This window comes from Phoenix dactylifera, chromosome 15, assembly GCF_051530095.1.
Source record: "Phoenix dactylifera cultivar Ajwa chromosome 15, Ajwa_hap1_PhDact_Kaust_v1.1, whole genome shotgun sequence".
Taxonomy (NCBI): Eukaryota; Viridiplantae; Streptophyta; class Magnoliopsida; order Arecales; family Arecaceae; genus Phoenix; species Phoenix dactylifera.
Genome location: NC_143204.1, coordinates 23880922 through 23903336, shown reverse-complemented (window position 1 = coordinate 23903336; position 22415 = coordinate 23880922). Strand labels below are relative to the sequence as shown.

At 38.1% G+C, this 22415-nt stretch overlaps 1 protein-coding gene across 2 annotated transcripts; it reads right to left on the bottom strand.

Moving 5' to 3' along the window:
- Positions 1-126: 126 nt before the first annotated feature.
- Positions 127-19878, bottom strand: PPC4 (phosphoenolpyruvate carboxylase 4). 2 transcript variants are annotated; one of them, XM_008789709.4, is made up of 20 exons: positions 19324-19878; positions 18737-18900; positions 15193-15307; positions 15029-15106; positions 11627-11695; positions 11471-11549; positions 11105-11181; positions 10922-11017; positions 9493-9634; positions 7016-7144; positions 5689-5750; positions 5250-5519; positions 4923-5048; positions 4645-4746; positions 4408-4554; positions 2829-2927; positions 2578-2666; positions 1997-2123; positions 1718-1924; positions 127-1152 (listed from the first exon to the last, which is right to left on the bottom strand). In XM_008789709.4, exons 1-20 carry the CDS (start codon positions 19477-19479, stop codon positions 328-330), a joined length of 3159 nt encoding a protein of 1052 aa, XP_008787931.2. In that variant the 5' UTR covers positions 19480-19878; the 3' UTR covers positions 127-327. The 2 variants fall into 2 exon arrangements, with proteins under 2 accessions (XP_008787931.2, XP_088567656.1); XM_088711530.1 differs by lacking the exon at positions 5689-5750 and having other exon boundaries at positions 5250-5419; positions 19324-19656.
- Positions 19879-22415: the final 2537 nt, after the last annotated feature.

Here is a 22415-nt window from a genome sequence, read left to right as displayed (position 1 = left end):
GCAATTGCCTCATACCTTGAAACTGAAGAGCTTCCATGCAACTGAATAAATCAATCAATTCATATACATCAGATATACTGCCTCTTGATTGCATTATCATCATATTTTGGTGAATGGAATCCATCATAACATCAATCCGACCTTTGGATCATTTCATAAAATATATAATTTTTGCATTGAAGTTCCTAAAGAAATTTTAGTAATTCATAGATGTATGGAGAATCCCAAATAGAAAAAGAACGGGAACAGAAAACCTCGCACTACTGTATCTTTTAACAAATCTCTGCAAGAAAATAGTCTGTGCAATACTTCGAGTGATCAATCATGTCAACCAGTGTTTCTCATCCCTGCTGCAATGCCATTGATCGTGATGAGCAACGCGTCTCTAAGTTTATTGTTATCATCATCACATCTCAATCTCCTCAAAATCTCCACCTGTAGCATGTTGATTGGATTGAGAAAAGGGAGCCTGCTCTCGATCAATCTCCTCAAACTTCGATTGTTCTCTGAAAGTTTCTCGTGACCACTGACAATCAACACGTACTTTTCTGTCTTCAGTAACTCCGTCCTCAGTTCTGCACCAAGGGCCCTTCTGCTCTCTTGTACAAGCACTTCGTCATAGTGCTTTGTTATGGGAATGTCAGCCTTTGCAAGCACCATTTCAATAAGATCTATAGTAGACTGAAAGAAAGGCCACTCCTTGTACATGGCTTGCAAGTCCTCTTGGTACCCTTTATCGCATGCATCCTTGAGGCCAGCTCCCACCCCAAGCCATGCAGGAAGCACAAAACGGGTTTGAGTCCATGCGAAGACCCATGGGATCGCACGTAAGTGCCCAATACCAGTTGAGGTCTTCCTTCTGGTAGGCCTGCTTCCAATGTTGAGGAAGCCAAGCTCAGCCTGAGGGGTGGCCTCATGGAAGTAGCCCAGAAAATCAGGATTGTCATATACAGTGCTCCGGTAGTGGTGGCAACTGGTCTTGGAGATCTCCTCCATGACACGGCGCCACTTCTCTTCTCTAGGGGGAAGTGGTGGGCGCATTGTTGCCAGAAGAACTGCCGTTGTGCAGATCTCGAGCTGCCTTACCGCTGTCTGGGGAAGACCAAACTTGGCTTGGACCATCTCGCCTTGCTCAGTTGAACGAAGAGTTCCCTGCCCGCAGAAAAAATGCATTAAACCAGAAGAAATAGATGGTTGTCCATTATTATACAAGTTACATCTAGTGCTAGCAAGGGTATGGATCATGCTGCCTAGTTTAACTGTCAACACAATGAGATGAGAGCTTATGAATTGAGTGAAAAAAGCATGCATTGAAAGCAGGAGAATGTAAAAGAAAAATCAAGATAATACCACTTAGTGATCTTCAACTAGAAGAATAGAAATTCAATGGCTATACATGTGATGAAATGTAATGCTAATCCGCAATATATGAATAAGTTAGCAATTAGATGAAGTGGCTAAACATGTGTTCATTAGCTTCTTCAACAGGCTAACACTTTTAATGAAGATTATTCCATTCGTTGGCGGGCAGTGAATCTCACTAATATATCAAATTTAGAAGAGAAGTATGCAATTAGCAAGGAAAATCATAAAATGCACGCAAGTTGCTGTGGTAAGTATAATCAGGGCTACAACAAGATTTAATTGACTTCAGCTTTAAACATAGAAAGAACAAACATTTCAAGAAATAGACCTGAAGTTGAAAATTATAGATTACCATTACAGAACCAGGAGGCTGCGATTGTATGGCGAGATATGTGGGACCACCACCACGACCAATACTACCTCCACGCCCATGGAAAAGTGTGACTTTGATACCATACTCATTGCAGGCAGAAATAACATCCTCTTGGGCTTTGTACAGTTCCCATGCTGCTGTAAAGCGCCCAGCATCTTTACCAGAATCAGAGTAACCAACCATAACCTGACCATTTTTTCTTTTAGCTTCAGAGAACAGAGAGATACAAAGAGGGTTGGACATTACAATCACTAGTACCTCTTGGTGCCCATTATGGTTCTTTATGATATGCTCCCGATACCAGTCAATTGATAACAACTTCCTTATCACTGAACCAGCTCCTCTCAGATCTTTCACGGTTTCAAACAAAGGGACGACTCTTAACCTGTTTGAAGAGAAGGCCATAGTTACTAGTGCACTCACGTAATCATGTAAATAAGTGTAGTCCTCATTTTCATCCTATCAAGTTTAAAGACTAATTTATTGAAATATATCCAAAACAGCCAAGAACCATAGCGGGCTTGAATACCTTTCAACACCCAGTAACAAGCCTCTAAGCAAACCTAGGGCTGGAGGGGCTTGATTCAAAAAAAGAAAATCCATTTGATTATCAATATGCAGCAAATTGCACAAATACATCTATGTGCATATAGACAGAACACTGCCATTGACAAGAAGCTTATAACTTTGTTATTCTCAAGTTACTTTATTGATCACATCTTAAGTCACTTATTGGTAGTCAGCTTTACTATATCTTTTCAATCACTGTTATGTTTTCACATATATCTCTGATATTATCTCATGCAATCCAAACATGCAGTTAGAATAGTTTATCTTACGTTCCACCGGGACACGGTCTTCCTAGTTCCCCGCTCACAGAAAGTCTAGCATCCTTCTGCAGCAGCTCTACAGCAAGAACATCACTTGCCTGCCATACATATAGTAGAAGATGATGATGCCATCAATGTCATATCTAAACCTTATTACAAACCAAATAGAATCAAAACTTCAAAGGCAACACAAACTTTTGCTCTGGAATATGCATGTATTTTCACTTTACATCCATAGATTTTACCAAGGTAAGACGTACATTAGAGGCCATTGAAATCACGTATGCGCCAAGCGAATCACTTCCTAGTTCAGCAGCTACCCGGAATGTGTCGAGGACCTCTTTCACATCCGCAGCTACCTGAGAAGCTCCAAGTAATATAAAACTGGTTTTAGCTGAAGAATAGTGACAGAACTATTAGCATTAACTTTTCATAGCACAAGGAATCAGGCTCAATCAGCAGTATCAATTGTGAGGACCAATTGCTTAAACAAGTAAACGAAGAATAAAAGGTTAAATTGATTATTTAGCAATTTCATTAGATTCAGCCAGTGCCAGCCTAATATTGACGTAGCTATCCTATTGATCATTGATGCCTATTAATTCCTATTTCTTAAGAAAACCTAGGAGACATCGACTGAAAATGCTACCTCAATCACTAGCAATTCCTTTTTATTTTAGTTGTATCAAGAAAGTTGCCAGAAAATTTCTTGGAGGTAAACGACACACAAGTAGTGGAGTGGCACCATACAAGACATGATCAGGGAAAAAGAGGACATGCTTCAAGTCATGCAAGAAAAAAAAATGACACTGGAATAAAAGAGGCTGAGCATGTAGCTTATGACTGTCTATTTAATAGGTTGGTTTAAGAGGACCAGACTAGCTAGCGTAGGGACAAGAAACTAGTACCGGATCAACTTAAATACATATATCATTAAGAGTAAGATGAGATTTTCTTGAAAGATGGAAACGTTAGGGAATGACAAATTTTAGTTCCATAAACTGTTGACTGAGGATGGTGATTACAGAAACAATTTAATTAGAAGACGCACGATTAAAGACTTGCCAAGTTTCCCCCTTTTTTCAATTCAAAAACAAGAACTGAGAATGTGTTAAAAAGGACGTAGAAGACAGTTAAAGTAAAGATTAACATTCATGGGAGACACTGAGTTAATTTGGTTGACTAGCTATCAATGAGATATATGAAATAAAAAAATGCCATTGATTGGATAAATATCAGGGCACCCATCTATGCAAAGAAAGTCATGTACAAAAATTGCACAACTTACATGGCTAAACTTATGAGAAAGGGTGATAAAACAGGGACTAAGAAAAATGAAGTTTATTAGAAGAACCTATATGGTTTTGCATTGAGAAAGCCAAAATAAACTGCTTTCTTGCTGAAGCAATCAATGGGACAAAGAAAAAAAATCCACATTGTTGTCTTGGAACAAGAATATCAGGAATTATTTGGAGAGGTGATAAAATGAGCATCAAGAAGCTCCATATTAACTTCAAAATGAAATTATTGAAGACTCAAATGACAGCACAGTGACAAGTGTTTGTAGTTGTGAAGTGTGTTCCTAATCATTGTGAGCTTACACCAAGGGTCAGCACCAAGCCCATATCCTGTTGCACTAGTCACTGATAACTTACTGCTAATGTTAAGGAAGATGTAACATCACAGAACTTTGAGGTTCATATTTTCTTCTTTGGTATTTGATTTCTCAGGGCCCTAAAAAGGAAAGACAGCTATGAATCTTAGTCTGAACACCCTCCAACTAGAGTTGAAATAAATAACTTGCATTGGGAAAATATATTATGGAAGAAAATAAATGACCTCTATTGTTGGGGGAACCAGAGGTCTCTTTCCTTTCAGCTCCCTAGTTAGAAATTCTAATTTTCTTTCTTCATCCCACTCACTGTATACACCCATATCTAAATATCTTGTAATGGCATCCAATGCTTCAGAATGTCGACCAGACTCCTACAAAGAGATATAAAAGAAACAGATTAATTGGTCTATCATCTCTCATATTAAAACTAACAAAGATGATGATAATGATGATGATGATACCTGACGCAGATCAAGCTTCATCAATATCATACCAAAAGTGGCAACCCTCCGTATCAGATCTGCCAACCGACCATCCGCAAGTATACCAGACCCACATGATTGCTTCAAAGTGTTCATCAAAGGTCAGCATCCGAATTATATAAAAAGATAAAGATTTTAAAATAAATATTTTAAAATAGAGAGTGATCACCTTGTATAGCACATCCATTTTATTGTTTCACAAGAAGTCCATGCAAATATATATAGAGAAGGCAAAAAATGGAGAATAAATGTGTTACCAAGGATTCATAACATAAGAGAAGTGGTTCAAGAAGTTGATCTGAAGTTTCATAATACTCCATAGGGTCATGTTCACAAGGAAGGTCCTCGAGGAGAAGCTCCAGCCGCCTCCGTGTCTTCATAAGCTGATTGAAATGTATTTCAAAAAGAGTAAAACTTGATGGCATATTTGAATTGAGACAAAGCTTAGAGTGTGCATCAGCCGCTGGTAGAGTCATTCATCCAAAAGATAAAAATTTTGAATCTATTTAAATCTGATATATTGCTTCTGTCGCTAATAAATGCTTCTGTTATAAAAATCAGAGCCAATATAAAAGAAAATGAACCTTATCCATGACATTCCCAAGAACAACCCTGTACGGAGCAATTCCAGGACGTTGATGCAAGCTGGGCTCAAGAAGCTTCCGGAAGCTTGACCTGCCTACTTGAGATTCTGCAAATAGTTTCCTCTGAGCAAGAAGTTGGGTAGAATTTGTCCTAGGTATCTTTGATGACCCTGTAATGGATGACTGACGACTGAGGCCAGGACTAGAATTGCTGTCTGAAGAGGTTTGTCTCAAAATATTTTGACCAGAATCTAGAGAACTCTGAGCATTCTGCAATCAGAAAACATGTTCGACAAAAGCACTACTTACAACGATCTAAAATCAAGTAATAAAGTGACAGTAGATGAAAAAGTCAGAAAAAAATGCTCGTTTCCAAGAAAATATAACTAAATTATTGAAGTGGACAAAATTATATAGCCATTCTTAAAAATTGTCTTACCTGACGATTTAGGTTGCATGGAAATTCTAATCTGGGGTATTGGGAATCCCCATCTTTGCATTCTACATCAGCAAAAGCTATAGTGAATGATAATCACCATGGAGTTGCTTTTATACAATTGTTTGATGTGTAATCAGGTAGTTTTCATAAAGAAAAAGATATAACAAGCAAGGTGATGACTAATTTAGAGATTGATAATTTGGCGACAACATTTAAAAAAAAAAATCTTGAAGAGATCATAAGAGAAGTTCTAATTACCTCTACACTCATTGATCGACATTGCTACCAGATTCCTATTGGTAAGCAGCAACATCGTTGTCACAGTTGCTTATGTGAGATGTTACAACTGCTACTTTATTACATTTCCACAACTTCACATTATTGAATGTTTCAGAAACCAGTGATAGGCCACAGATCTGTATAAGGTGATTTAACTGCCATCCTGTTATATATATCCTTCTGCTTCTGAGATATTTTGGCATTGAATTACGAACAAATAATAGTTAACAGAGGAAAATTAACCAATTAATAATGATAAGAATTCCTATTTAAATTGAATTGGTGAAATACTGCACGAATGAAATCAATCAGCCTTGTCTTTTTAATACATGTAGTTATGTATATCAGCATTAATGTTGTAATTGTAGAACAATTTCGAGCATTATGTGTCACACATCTATTTGTTCCATCTTAAACTCTGTCCTTTTGTTGAAAAATAAGCCTCCCTCCTAATCACCTTTCCCTATTGGCTGACTTCAAAAAGCGAAGTTGGAAGTGATCATATTCTAATTCATGTTCCCTCCTAACCTCCATCCAAAAGGCTGGGGCCATGGCATAGGTCCTGAAGGTGAAACATGGTGGACGATAGGCATTCGGGTGTAGGCTTAAGTTAAAGCTTATGGAGGGTGGTGAAAGTGATGCAATTTCTGTTCCTTCTCTTTTTCTCTTTAACATGCAAGTGCATCTCCTCATGGTGGAGCAAAGGGGTGTATATAGGTGCGAGTGGTGTGTTGTGATGTATAGGGTGAGATATCTAGTGTTTTTTCAGATTGCCTATCCATAAGATGTCTTGTCGATGAAGTATGTCAGCCATTGACCAGGAGCTCTCAGTGTAGATGATGAAGTTTGGGTGCTGAAAAGAAGCCTAAGTTGTGAAAGGAGTCTAGCTTTCTGGCTATGTGGGTGATAAGAGTAGAAAAGACAAGGGCAATGAGAGAAAATGCTAAAGCTAAATAAAAAGAACAGAAATGCTGCCTTGATTAGATACTTTCAGAGCACCCAACGTGAAACAACAATTCAGTGATGAAATGCGTAGACCTTTATTTACCTGTACAAGAAGGGAAATAAGCACCAGCAGGGAGCTGCGCGGGCAATGCTGAGGTTTGCTGACTGTTATGCTTAGAATGGTTTATGGGCTGATTCCAGCTTTGAGAGTGTCGATCCTCAGCTGCTGATTCTACAATATATATGTAAAATAAATCTATGACCCCCAAAGAATTAATTGTGCTGTTTTTCAAATGGAAAGCATAACTAAAAAATTGCTGCCAAAGTATCATTTCAGTTGGTTTGAAAGAATTTCAGATAGTAAAGCAAACAAAAGTTTTAAGAGGGGCACAACAAGAATCTAGATGTAGATATTGATAGAAGGATTATTCTACCTTGCCAATTCTTCAAAATGAACTTAAATTCCTTGAGCATTCACATATTTAAGCTCAATGACTCATCGCTTGCCATATCTTCAAAAGAGCATATTACATGCAATCCTTGGTTCCATAAACAAACTTAGGGAATATTATACTGTTCATATCTTGTTCAAACATTGACCATTGTATTTAGTAAATTCTCCCACTTCATAAGAACATCAATCATGACTGGCAGATGTTACAGTTAAACTGCCAACCTCTTGATTTGGGTTCCATAACAAAAATAATGTACATTACATGAAGTTGTAAATTTGACAACAAATAAGAAGACCACATATGTCAGCATAAAAGAAGCAGCTGACAATTTGTAATGAAAAAGAGAAGTATCAATGAACCTTCTTGTGGCAGTAGACAGATTATGCATCTTTTCTGATGTAGCTAGGATAATGTTGTAACTTTATATGTTTCTTTCATTACTTTAGAAATTTTGCAAAGGGAAAATATAAGATATCCTAAAAGGCTAAAACATTGTTCCATGACATTTATTAGTAATGGGGAAAAAAACACTACCCATGCATCCGATCTCATATGGAATGAGCATAATCATTTTAAAAAACAAGAAGAAAAAGAAAGAATGGGGATGAGAGATAAAAAAAAATTAAAAAAAGAAGAGCAAAGAAGGAAAACTAGAAGAAAAGGTGAAGAAAATGAAAGAATTGAAAAGATACATCCTTGAAAAATGAAAGAGAAGGAGAAGGTTTGGACCTTGGAATTTAGAAGTACAGAATGAGTATCAAGAAAAACACAAAAAGAAAGGGCCAAAGGGCAGCTTCTTTTTATTGAGAAAGAAAAATAGGGGAAAATAAGTGAAAGAATCCAAGATATGAGAGAGAGAGAGAGAGAGAGAGAAAGAGAGAGAACAAAGACAAATGAAGGGGAAAAAGAAAGGACAGTACTAATAAAAGGAAAAAGGAAATGAAAATAATGCAACTGAAAATTTTAAAAGAAAAGTGACTGAAGAAGAGGACCCTATGATGTATTTATGTGTGTGGGCACGTGTATATCCAAGTCAAGTGCATAATAATGATTTCATGATGTAGCAATATATAACCTAAAACATGAGATATAGCTTAATTAGTACTCAAGTTTGTCATTAGAGTACTACATCACTCAACACTAACCCATATTAGGAGGCACTTAATGCAACCTAGGATTCAGATGTCAGTGCCTAAGCAACCCATCCCACCTAAGCACAAAGGTCATCGGTGGACCAACTAGGGATCCACTCATGACAAGAGTGCCTTACCCTATAACATATGCATAATGATTTACTCCCTGCTGTCCAAATTAATATACTATATTTCCTATTCTTTTCTCATTTTGTCTCATCAACAGAATTGAAGGCGACTATAGGCATCTAACAAAGTTGCAAGAAACCTTTTTTCTTACTTCTCTTGTATAATACTTCGGTTTTCTCCCTTGTGAGCAGCTTTTTAACTCTTGGGTCTCACTAGTTTATAATTTAAGCATGTGAAGACTATCTGCAGAAAACTTGATGTGATAATGAAAAGAGTTAAAATGTGCCTTCAGTAGGAAGACTACATGTGCAAGCAGCGTTCTCGGTTACAAGGAGCATTATAGTTGCATGTTGTAAAATAAACATACAGCAGCAAGCGTCGGTAGATAATGCAATAGTCACTCAAAAATCTTAGAATGAAATCATTTTTAAACATAGGACAGGATTTTGCCTAAAGGGAGAACTTGGATGCTTAAAAATCATAAAATGTAGGATTTTGATTCTATTTAGCTTTTCTGTATTTTTAAACTAATGGCAAGATGTTATCATAGAAAATATTCTTATAGAGACATAGTTGTTTTGCATGTTTCTAATTTAGGGGCTTTAGTTTTATTCATAGAAAAGCCATTTCTGAAATATATCAGATTGCATTGAAAACCAACTCTATCATGCTTTGGATAAGCCTCAAATTCAGCAAATTTCTTGGGGGTTTAGATTCATCACTATGGTTTTTATTTCACATGCTCATACCAACTCAGCTGATTTTCCATTACCTCATTCTCCATTAAGTGCAATTGCTAGCTCCTAGTTTACCGCATCTACATACAACCACGCTTTAATGAATTAAAATATGAGCTAGCAAACCTTTGAGTAAGATCTCATGTGCTAGGCTTGCCAACTTATCACTACATCTGTTCATAGATAGTTCAAATCTGAGATTGTCAACTTCTCGAATGTAGAGCTCAGTTGCCATCCATCGTGACAACAGAGAAACATCTCTCGTGACCTGCAACAAAAACATTACAAACATGTTAATCTTCATTTTTCTATGGAAAGATTTGCATAAAATAAAAAATAAATTATAAAAGAACAAATGGACAAACTGGATACAATTCATGAAAATTCTCTCATATTTGAAGCATTGAAAAGAAAGGGCTGAACAAGGAATAATTTTCCCGAATAATTTTCCCAAATAATGTTTGTAAGTTATTCAAATCTTTTCTTTCATGATGTAAATTTATTTTTTGTGATATCTTTATGCTTCATATCTCCTTTCCTTTGTGCCTTTTACGAGATATTGCAATATCTTTATATACAAGGATGTAATTGTAGCAGCCAAAAACTATGATTTATTGGCATTTTAGTAATGTCCTCGTAGACTTTGTTCTTCCTTCCAAGCTTGTTCTTAGAAATTCCCTTATAAAGGGATGGTGGCTTCATCTGATTTTTGCAGAGAAAGGACAAATTGTCGAAAACCTGTTTCATTTAAAAGGTGCACAATAATGACATTAGCATACTGGTGCATATTACTTTAGTATTCTTCATTTTATCATATGTAACCCAACATTCTAAACTCACCTTAGAGCAATAAAACCTGTCAAATGGCTGGAAAATTTATAACAGGTGCAGTTTACACATTTGCTTGGCCGTGAGGTGATAAATAAAATGGCTTCAACTCTTCCATTCAACAATCTCTTAAGATAATAGAGATCCTGTACTAAATAAGTTATTCGCCTAGCTGTATAATTGTCTGGGAGTAATTTCCATAATATATGTTTCCACTAATGTTTGTAAATAAAAGCCAGTTTGTATCTATAATATACAATAACAAACATCCACAAACAATCAACAGTTTGACGGTAAAATTGACTGGAATCTGGACGAGTGATTTGGTATATCTTCATCATGCTTTCCAGCTCAAATACATAACATACATGGGTTAAGCTGTCGTCATTTTGTGTTCTAATTCTAAGTGTGGGTATATCTAAGTTAGTTACCCCGAGGGAAATAACAAATGTTCTTGGTAATTCAACTCTAGCATCTTTATGGAGTACCCAGACAAATGGAAACAATGTGGGGCAGCTCTTCTGTTCTTGGAAACACAAATATCTTAGCAAGCAACTTAAGATCATCAAACAGGAACAGACTTCTTTAGAGAACTCCACTGTGAAAATTGGAGATCTAATGCCAAGTTAGTGGCACAATCGGCATCAGTCTCTATAGTCCATACAAGCAACAATAGCATAATGGAAACAAAGCTTGCCTCATCACACATCACAAAAGTAGAGCTTACTTTTGCTGTAACATTTGGATTTCCATCTCGATCACCACCCATCCATGAGCCAAATTTAATCGGTGTGGAAGTTAGAGGAAGCGGCTTACCAGTGTGCTGCAATAACAGAACAATAAAATATAGAATAAGAACTTGTGTTAAAAATTTTCATAATCATTTGAAGAAAAAAAGAAGAAACGGAACCTTTTTCAGAGCAGTGCTGACACGACGTAAATAATGAGGTACAGCTTTCCAAAGTGATTGCTCCACAATGTGTAGGCCTATGGAAAGGAAACAGCAAATATTACAAAGATAACCTTCAAGGGGGGCAAATAGTATGGCGTTGCTCAAGTGGTCCTCCACCTAACAAGAAGAGGTCCCGGTTTCAAGTCTTGGGTGGTACATCCCCAACCATCAGTGGACCCTAGTAATTACACAACCAGGTCTCTCTCTCTCTCTCTCTCTCTCTCTCTCTCTCTATATATATATATATATATATATATATATATATATATATATATATATGGCTGGGGTGGGGGGTGGCTTTTGAACAAAACATAAAATTTTTACCAGCCCTAGCTTCATCAACTGGAGTAGGTTTGTGACGCCTCAGTTCATCAGTCTGCCATAATGAAGTCATCTCTCGAACCTACAAAGCAAAAAATTCATGTGACAATATGGACAAAATAAAGTCTTGATATTTAATAAACTCTGATTAAAGAGTACCAGATCCTCTATGAGCATTTCTTTATCTTCATGGCTAAGATCAGGTCGGTCATTAAACTCCAAAAGATGCTGTGATTTTGAGGTCAGTTTGTCACAAAAGAATTCTCAAAAAAAAAAAAAAAAAAAAAAAACAGAGAGTAGGAGCTAGAATTGGAATTAATAAAGCAAAATATATAGAAAATTCGACAAGAAATGACAAAGTATATATCAAACGAAGAGTGATGTCCAACCGAAGAATGAAATTTGTAAGGATATTCCTAAGATGAATAATCTTTCATGAACAAGGTGCCTTCATTGCTATATAATGCTAGACATGCATGCGCAGGTCCAAACAGCCTGCTGCATCTAGGACCAAAGCCAACTGTGATTGCGTACATGGCTATTAGTCCCTTTTTTGGATTTCACTGCATTCTTGCAATAAAATTTCTTTTTTTGGTAAAACCGGATTTATTATACCAATCTAGTAAAAATGCATCCATGTGAATCAGAAAATAAAATATGCAAAAAATAGAAGGAATATCCGATGCAGCAGTCCATAAAGTAGTTTTTCCTAATTATTGCATTCTTGCAATAACTTTGCTTATCATAATTTCAGGGTATTCGAGCTTCAGGTTGACTTTCCCAAACTGCAATGAAAACTTCAAAAATTTATTGTGTGTGATTGAAATGTCTACTGCCAACAATCTCCATGAATAAAGGTGACCATGACTTCAAGCTCTATGCACCATGACTTCTTGGCTCTTTTCTTTTGAACCCAGGCATGTGGATAGCACATGCCTAGTGCTAGTTCTTTCTAATGAAAAGTGCTACCTAGTCTTTGACTACCCTCAAGAATAACTTTTAGGGCTTCAATTCATGTTGTCAAGGACATCTTAAGGCGGCCATTTGCAGCTCGTTAACATCTCCCAAAATGCATCCAGCCAATGGATAGTGCTTGATGAACTCTGTTCCTTTTAGTCCTTCACCATGGAGGATTTGGAGGTTAATCCACTTCCAAATTATTAAGCATGGCCTCTACAACCAAAGTTTTGAATCCCATAGGACGGAGATGTGCCGGTTTTTCTATGGAATAGGATGCGCTACCGTCCCACCACATCCTGACACTTGAGACTGGGGATGTCCTAAGACGTGCCGACCGAGACGTTGGGATGATGGTGGAATGGTCTAGTCTCGACACATGGGATGGTACCCTGTCCTAGTGTCTTGCAGGACATCTCAAGACTTGAATCCTTGTCTACAACTTGGCATTATGCTTCTCCATCCTTCAAACTATAACCCGAAAAAAAAAAATCTTCCATTAAGATTCCCTATCCCTTTCAACCATCTACTCAATTTTATACTTCAGTTTCTTTTTTTCGTTGATTGCATGATATTTTGGTCTAGCGACTTTTTCCTACACCATCTCCTAGGGCTAGAAAAAGGATGTAGGTCAGGCCAGCTTCGAGTCAAGCTTTAGGCCTGAATTGAGAAGAATCAAGTTGGGTTTGGGCCTCGAATCTGGGCCAAAAAAAATTCAAATGGGCTTAGAGCCCTTCGCCTTGCTCGAAGTCTGAACCCAACAATAGGCCCAGTTCGAACCTGAAGTTGAGCACCCCGCCCCTTCTCCTCTTTCTATCTTTCTCTCAGCTCTCTCCCCTCTTCACTCTCCCTCTCAGCAGCCCCCTTTCTCTCTTCCTACTCTCCCTCCTCAAAATTTTCTTCTCACAATCTCTCGTTCACTCCTTTCTCTCGGTCTCCTCTCTCTCCCTCCCAACTTCTCTCTCTCGATCTTCTCTCCCTCCCTATCTCTTTACTCTCTCTCTCTCAATCCCAATCTCTTGATCACCTCTCCTCCTAATCTCTCTATCCTCTCTCCCTCCCGATCTGTCTATCTCTTTCCTCTTTCTTCTCCCCCTGCCCCATGCTCTCTCTCTTTCTCTCACTCTCTCTCTTGTTTTACACAAGAGAGAGAGGCTCAAGCCTAGATTCAGTTGGCCTAGTTGGGCTTCAAGCTAGGCTTGGGTTTGGGCCTCAACCTGGCTAGAAGCCTGAAATTTTTCTTGGTCGGGCTTGGGTTGCATGGAAACGACCAAGCTCAGCCCCATTGCAGCTCTACTCTCTCTCCAAATCCCCACCCCCAACTGCATGCGATTTAACTAACTAACCCAAGCCTTTCTTTTGCTCCCTATCATTTCTATCCATCCTTTTTAGTTCAGTCATCCTAGTTAGGCTGCTCATTCTCCTGTACATGGACATATGTCTAATATATCCTCATCTTTCATATTTAAGCACGTGGATGTGTGTCGATGGCCTTTTATTAGCCTTACTTTGGTGGTTTTGGCCCATCAAGTAATGCTTTTTCTGGCTCCATTTGCTTCCCCTAGGCTCTATGGCCTTCTAAATATTCCAAATCTATCATAAACTCAGTCACCCTCCAATATGTTGACTCCTTCCCACCATTATGGAACATGCAATTAAGTACTTGTGATAAATATTTTTGGCTGATTAGAGTGCAAACTATGCTTCAATAGTTCAATGTAAACCTCATCTTGCCATAGGGTTAGCCATTGCTGTAGGTATATTGAAATTCTTCATTAAGCATGTAGAGAACAATGATAAGCACTGGTAGTTACAGTAAGATGAGTAATATTCTTGATGCAACGATAAGCTCATTTCTTTGCATTTTCTCATAAATGTAATTACTTGTTTTGCAATGAAGGTGCACTGGCACATGACATTTGTGGATGCAGAGATAAAAGTAGAAAATGGAACTAAAGAATATAAGTTCTGAGGTTAATGATTTGAGAGACAATAAAAATGAAACACACGTAAAATGCAATTTAGAGAACTATAATGGAAAGGAGCCCTGGTCAATTGATAGCAAGTGATATCTATGCGTGATCATTTTTTTCTATAAGATTTAGGGGGAAAAAAGGCTGGGAGAGAGAGAAACATATCTAATTGAAACTAAACGATGGTTAAGTAGTTTGTTTGTAGCATGCCATTATGAATTAGATTCTTCTTTAAAGATAAAGAATAAGGCCCACAATTTTGTACATGCTGAAGAAGGCTGCACTAACTTGGTCAGCAGTAGAACCCATTTGGTGAAAAGTCATGGATAAAAAACTTAAATGGTGAAAATCAGAGAGATTTTTATATGGAGATTGACCAGGATTTGTGTTGTAAAGTTATGTGTGAAGGAGAAGGTTCAGAGACACAAAAACGCATATGATATTATATATATACACAAAAACGAACATATAAGAAAGAATATGGAAAAGCTAGCAGAGACTATGATGCCGCATACTTGGTAGGAAAAAATGGCAGAGGATTCATAAAGCCATATACAGTAGTAAGACTAGAAAGGAAATATCTAGTTGCTAATTATGTAACAGAATGCATCATAATGTGGAGAGGGCTTACCGCTATCCTAATGTGTTTATATTGCAAGGTACGCCTGTTTATTTGAGTAGGATGTGCTGTTAGAACAATTTCAACCTCCTGCAGATATAACCAAGTAATGCACATTAACATCTCATGCAGTTCCTTAATAAGCATGCATGCCAAACATAGAGAAGACAACAGACCTGCTTGCAAACAGTCTCATAGAGCTCTTCTGGAGGAACTCCACTATGTCTCAACTTATTGAAAATATCATCACAAGATTTTGATAAATGATCAACATTGCGCGCCTTACGAACCCTGCATGAAGAGATTAGAACAGTTTGACAAGAGAGCATAAGTATCATGATTGGATAATGATACTTACAATGCAACACTCCTTTTTTACGTTAATACCAACATGTTAGCATGGATTGCAGCGCATGTTTCTTATGTGGTGCCCTCGCAGCTAAAAATAGCATATTATTTATTATGACGAGCCAGGGTAACCACTCTTTATTGCCAAACACTATCCAAATATATCATAGAAATATCATTGATTCCCAAAAAAACTGTTGCATAATTATGACATCAACATAGTGATGTCGCACAGGAATAAATATCCCATTAGTTTGTTTATTCTAAAAAACCAAATAATTTTCTTTTCCTATCAGAGAACATATATGCCTTTGTCGTGTGCAAATAAATTAATGATCATGAATTTAACATTTAGGTGCTGGTCGACACGGCACAACACATGTATGAGGTGCCAATGTATTACAGCACAAGACAATGGTAGAGTATTGGCTCTGTGCAAGTAAAACGTGTTAGTGGGTACCGAGCATGTCAGGCACCAGCATGGCACCATTTTTTATCATGCTAGTGCCGGGTTGGCATGCCACTGACATGGGATACTTTAATCCTATTGGCGGTGTGGCACCTGAAAAGTGCTATGTTACAATCTTATAATTTCAAAAAGAATGTTATAAAAGAAAAAGTTTACAAAAGAAAAATCAAAGGATTGAAAAAGCTTTGCCTAAATTGAGGTGTGTGAATAACACTACCCTAAGAACGTGATTCGTCTCCTCATGCGGGTCTATGGCGATTACGTCTCCAAGGTGCAACAACCCGGCTCAGCTCAATCTTCCTTCAACGAGCACGATCACTTGGAAGGCTAGACTCAATCTACTCCTTCAGTTGCCCATAATAAAACATTGTGATATAAAAAGAAAAAACAAAGTGAGTGGAAGATAGTGGGAGTCTCTATCTCGAACTTATCAACACAAAGCACAGAGACGAAAGTGAATGTGATAATCTGTTGTTCTTCGAGCCCTGAACCCAAAGCCTATTTATAGACTCTGTCCTGGGAACCGAAACGACATAATGGTTCTGAAGCTTTGTAATATTTCGGAAATACCATATCTCTTCAAAAACCAATGTACACTTCCGTAGCAATGTAACACTTTGAAAGGTGGCATCTGGCGAAAAGCATACGTGTTACGCAAGGTCCGCCGTACCGGTACCGGTCGGCGTACCGGTGGCCGGCCGGACCGGTACGGTACCGGTCCGGTACGTACCGGCTGGTACCGGTCCCGTACCGGCCGGTACGCGGTGGTTTCAAAAACCACAGCGCGAGGCGCTGTGGTTCTAAAAAAAAAAAAATCGTACCGGTGCGAACCGGTACCGGCCGGTACGGGCCCGAACCGGCCGGTACGCACCCGTACCGGCCGGTTCGGATAAAAAACCCGGGAAATACCGGTTTTTTATCCGTTCCGGTACCGGTCCACGGCCGGACCGGTACGTACCGGCCGGTACGGGCCGGTACGGCATTCCATGGTGCTACGTGTTGCACCCCGCCACGCTAAATGTTAAAAGATTCAAGATTGGAAATAATTGAAGGATCTTTATTAGAATTTTTAGAAAATAAATTTAATTTGAATAAGCTTTTTTTGTGGTAAGCCGGATACATTATATACCGTTCTAGCATGACCACATCGAAGAAAATTAGAAAAAAAAAAAAAGATGATGAACAGGGGGTGGAGCGAACTCGTAGCTTCATAAAGCCAACCACCAGAGTATTGTGCAACATACGAGGCGACCTAATCAGCTGTACTGTTCACCTCTCGGTAAGCAAGGATGACCTAAGAGGCCAACCAATCCCTCAAAAGATTGCGGATGTCCTGCAACAGCGGGCGCTCATCACCAACCCTGACGTAGCCCTAGATCCACCCTATCACAGTCGTCGTCCCCTTCCAAATGGATACATTCCACCCCCAAGTTGACCCGCAGGTGGGTGATTGCTTTCCAAGCTGCTCTAAGCTTGGCTCCAGGAACAAAAATGTCATAGAAACGACTGTCCCCTGCTACAATCAGTCTGGAATTAGCATTTATGATCACAAATCCAACACCTCATCCTCCATCCTCATGCACACTACCATCGAAGTTCACATTGAGAAAGCTCGAAGATGGTGGCTCCTAGGAGAGGAAAATCGTCCGAGTCACTCCTAGAGCTGAGTGGGGGCCCCAAGATATCCCTAGCCATTCGAGATCCTCCGACAGACTGAGCCTGAGTGAACTCATCTGTATGAAGAAGCGCCCTATCAGCCACAACCCTCAGACTTTGCCTCTGTCTCTCAAAAATTCTGGTATTCCTGTCCAGCCAAATATGATAAGCAAGATAGGAAGCGCTAACTACCATAGAACTAGTGACTGGTCTGCTGATGGACCCCATCAGGTGAGCAAGAAAAGTTGCAAAATAAGCTTTTAGATACAAAGCCTTTTCTAGCAAACTCGTTATTACAAGCGATTATATGCTTTTTTTATCATAATACTATTGTATAGAAATTATATCCTAAAAATTGTTATGTTGCAATTTTATATTTTCAAAAGACATTATAAAAGAAAAAAATTACAAAAAAAATCAAAAGATTGAAAAAGCCTTGTTTGGATCAAGATGTGTGAATAACATTGCCCTAAGAACGTGATTCACCTCTTTATATAGGTTTTGGTAATTACGTTCCCAAAATGCTAGACCCAATCGACTCCTTCGGTTACCTAGAATAAAAGATTGAGATAGAAAAAGGAAAAACGGAGTAAGTGAGTGGAAAAGAGTGGAAGCCTCCGTCTTGGACTTATCAGCACAGAGCACAGAGTTATGAGTAGATGTGATGATGAAGTGATGTAGCCACCAACCCACTCGTCAAGGATAGGATTTCTATGAAAGCAAGAGAACTTGCTTTTACACGGGATTTAAAAAAAAAAGAGTTTTAAAGCTTTTGAAACAACTAAAAAGAAGGGGATAAGGTTACTTTTAAAAATTTAAATCTCTTCAAAATTTAAAAAATTCCAACAAATCCTTGGTAATGATATTGCAGCAGCAGCAATAACAACAAGAATAATAATAATAATAATAATAATCTCCGTATACCCTATACCCTATAGAAAAGGCCAGCTTTAATAGCAAAAAAAAAAAAAATCAATTCTGTTCACTATGTTCTTGAATCAAACAATGAAAAATGTATATCATGGATACTCGTTTTCGTGATCAAACATTACGAGACTAATGTTTTTGCAAAAAGAATCACTGAAGTGGGCAAAGGGAATTCATGCCATCGTAAAGAAGAAACCAAATCACGAGCAAAGATCATTGAAAAGAAAGAATCAAATGCACAAACAATTTATAGGAAAGCAAAACAGGGCAGAGAGAGAGATGGAGAGAAGGCAACAAAAAAAAAAAAGAAAAAGGAACACCTGTGATGGGTTTCTGCAATGCCCATGAGGTTGAGATAATGACTGAAAGCCCGGGCCAGCGACAAGGCTTCCTCGAGAGTCATCTTCGATATCTCTGTCACCAGCTGTTTCTCGAGAAACTCCGCCGTCTCCTCCATCCCCGCCGCTCTCATATTAACAGCACTCTACAAGTTTCAAAACGACGAACAAAACACGGAAAAATCTCAGAACTCAACAGCAAAAGACTAATTAAAATATTTAAAGGCAAAACGAAAACAAGAACCGAAGTAACAGCCAAGCATCCCACCCCCGCCAAAAAAAAAAAAAAAAAAAACTGCAATACAAAAAAAGAAGATTTATCACCGAAAAAAGAAGGAGAAAAATAAAAGAAAATGATACAAAAGATGGCAAGAAATCCAGAGAACCATAACAGGGCAAGACTTCACTCACATGAACCGGGGGAAAATACATAAAAAAACAAAAACTTAAAAAAAAAATAGATGGATAATACACAAGATGAAAAATATATATATACGTGAATAATTCAAAAAAGCAGTAGATGAAACATGTAAAAGGAGAATAAAAGTCGAGAATGGAGAAGTGTGCACCTGAGCGAGGATCCTCTTTCTTTCGACGTTCTCCATGAACTGGGAGCCTAGCTCTCGGTGGAGCACGTCGTTGAGAAGGCTTCCTAGAAGCCGGCAATCGTCCTCGAAGGACTGGAAGGAGATCTCCTCCGCAATGTCGTCCGTAGTATCCGTCATTTTCCACCACCAGATGAGAACACGCCCGATCGGCGAAGAAATCCGATGGAACAAGCAAGAAAGAAGAAAAGAAACAGAGTCGTACTCGAGAGAGAGAGAGAGAGAGAGAGAGAGAGAGAGAGGGGGGGGAGAAGAACAGAATCGGCGAGGCCAGAATCAGGGGATAAGAGAGAGAACGGAGAAATCGGGGAAAGAGGGAGGGGGGCATTAGAGGAAACTTTTTACCGTGTCATCGCCCCATCCGGGTCCGCCACGTGGCCGAGAAACCGAGGTTTCGCCTCCGAATCGGAGGACCACCGTAACGGGCGAAGGATGCGCAGTCGCCGTCCGATCGCGTGACTACTCTCGACCATCAAAACGGCCAGGGGACGAAATAACCGTGGGGCCAACGGTTTCCCCTTGATGTACGGCAATATCTCCTTCTGATATCATGGTTCAGGAGGCCGTTATTCCCACGCCACGTGGCGGAACCTGGGCTAGCCCCTGAAATACGCCTGCGATTTAGTTTCTTTCTGGCGTATAAAAGATTTGTTAATTTAGATCCGCCGCAGTCAACGGAACCTTGCTTCCCATCAACTTTCTTCTCGCATGGATGGTGACAAAAAGCTGGGTTTGCTTTTACGGACTTTATCCATATACATTCAACTTTATGGGTTTCTTTTAGAATGAAGGACCCTCTGTATCCACACCAAACCAACAAGGTCTCTGTCACATTATTGAAGGTATTTCCTTCACAGGGGCAGCTGCCTTGGACTCTCTTGGATACTGCAATCACATGCACACATGGATTCCTGTAACATTATTGATGTTGTCTTGAAACGGAACTTACGACCATCCTAAAAGTGTTGTTTTATGTAAAACATCAATGTGATGTTGTATTGGCATATTCAGTGCCATTATCTTATAGTATTAGATATGTGCATGTTGAAATTATTATCGAATTCTGTAAATGATGAGGATATTCAAAGTTAATATAGTTGTTATACTCGCCACAGAGAGTTATAGCAACATTTATTTATAGGTTGCTCTATCTTCTTATGAACAAATAAATCATAGTACCATTATCTTGTAGGCTATGTAGTTTCAAATTGATAATGGAGGGGTGTGACTATGGAGATTGTCCATTACAATTATAGGTACCATATGCATTTTTATTATTTTTGCTTAAATTCGCATATAGAAGTGCCTATTCTACTATATAACTGTTGAAAACTTTCAAAATTATATAATTATATATATATATATATATATATATATATATATATATATGTATGTATATATGTATGTATGTATGTTTTGGGTGTTGTTTTTTCTGAAGAAAAGAAGGTGAAAAGAAGTGACTCTAGAAAGGTAGTTGAAGGTGAAAAAATGTGACCCTAAAAAGATAGTTGATGATGAAAAAATGACTCTTTAAACAGATACAAATGACGGCTGTCTGAAAAGTGGTGACTATTCAAACAAGTATTGTGACTGTTTGAAGAGACACCAAGAATACTATAAAAAGGCCTCACTACTGCAGAAAAATTACTACAACACATTCATTCTTTCCCTCTCTAATTTTTTCTCTTTTTAGTTTTGCCATTATAGCCAAACTCTTAAAATTTTCTGGTTTGATATCGGTAGTGCAAAATGCTATCAACATTCTAAAATTAAAAATATACATGCTTCATGCACGCCACATTCTAATACAATAAGAAGCAAAGGTAGAAAGCTCAGATATGAACTCACCCACGATCAATTTAATAGCAAGCACATATGCATACATGTCTTTATAATGTCCTTTTATGCTCTTATAATGTGAAGTAGTGCACATTGGCATCATACACTAGTTCATGGGGCAAGCAACGAGGGTAATCATGGGTTCCCATGCAGTCGTTAGGAGTGGCTTAACTAACTCCTCTCCAATAGGGTGCAACTTTGAAGCTACATTTGGCTTGCTACCATTGGGTAGAGGAACCATGTTGTGATTATCATCCATTTACATCAACCTGGCTGGTTTTGATAGACAAAAGTTTGAGAAAATTTAAGAATAAGGGAGTCGACAAAAGTAGATAATCGTGAGAAATGGTAATGTGGATTGGTGGGGAGAGGAATAAGAATAAATTGGGGCGAATTTTTTAACTGTCATTTAAAATATTTTTTTCCTAATTTTATTCATGTATATAAACTAGATAATATAAAATGTTACAAAAAGTATTGTTCTTTTCTTTTTTTTGTGTAGGAATAGACCTAAATATTTGACAAATCCATCCAAATTCCCCAATTAAAATCTTTGTAATATAAGATAAATACGCGAACCATCTAAGTCGAGCCTATGGTCCTAATTGACAATGGCTTGGCATGCTTGCTTTTAAAGCTGAATCATATTTATCTATTTAATTATTATATATCGTTCTTGTTAAATCAATTTCAATTTACCAGTGATAGTTTATACAGCCATATCTTCAATAGTTGATGCCCGTACACAGTAAACACACACACACACACACACACACACACACATATATATATATTGAGGCTCTTTCGCATGGTTATGGAAATCCACCGGAAGCTCAGCGGGAGCTCCGACAAGGATACCAGCTTCGAATCATGGTGAATGAGGCTTGAAAGTTACAGCCTTTTGGATTTTGCCCAAGAACTGTTCAAGATCATGGTGGGTATCATTATCTTTAATCATAGATGGATATATCTTTTTATTCTTGAATTGTGTAATGGAAACGAGTTTGCAATTCTTGGATTCTCTTTCCAATTCCTTTTCTAATTGATGAGAGATAGATAAATTTAGGTTTATATTTTGCATACCATTAGGTATAAATATAATTTATATCTAATCTTAGAAGTATTTTTGTAATTTATCTTTTTTTTAAAATTCTCTTATGAGGGGTGAGGGTGTGGTTGGGGACAGGAAAAGAAAGGTCTTTTTTTTATTTGATTTT

Bases quoted from the DNA above. Each gene is read 5' to 3' on its own strand.
- PPC4 (XM_008789709.4), bottom strand. From the start codon at position 19,479: ATGACGGATACTACGGACGACATTGCGGAGGAGATCTCCTTCCAGTCC. The intron at 15,107-15,192 runs GTCTGTTGTCTT...TTATATCTGCAG, and splicing joins ATGAGACTGTTTGCAAGCAG to GAGGTTGAAATTGTTCTAAC. The intron at 9,635-10,921 runs GTAAGCTCTACT...TTTTTGTTGCAG, and splicing joins ATCCAAATGTTACAGCAAAA to GTCACGAGAGATGTTTCTCT.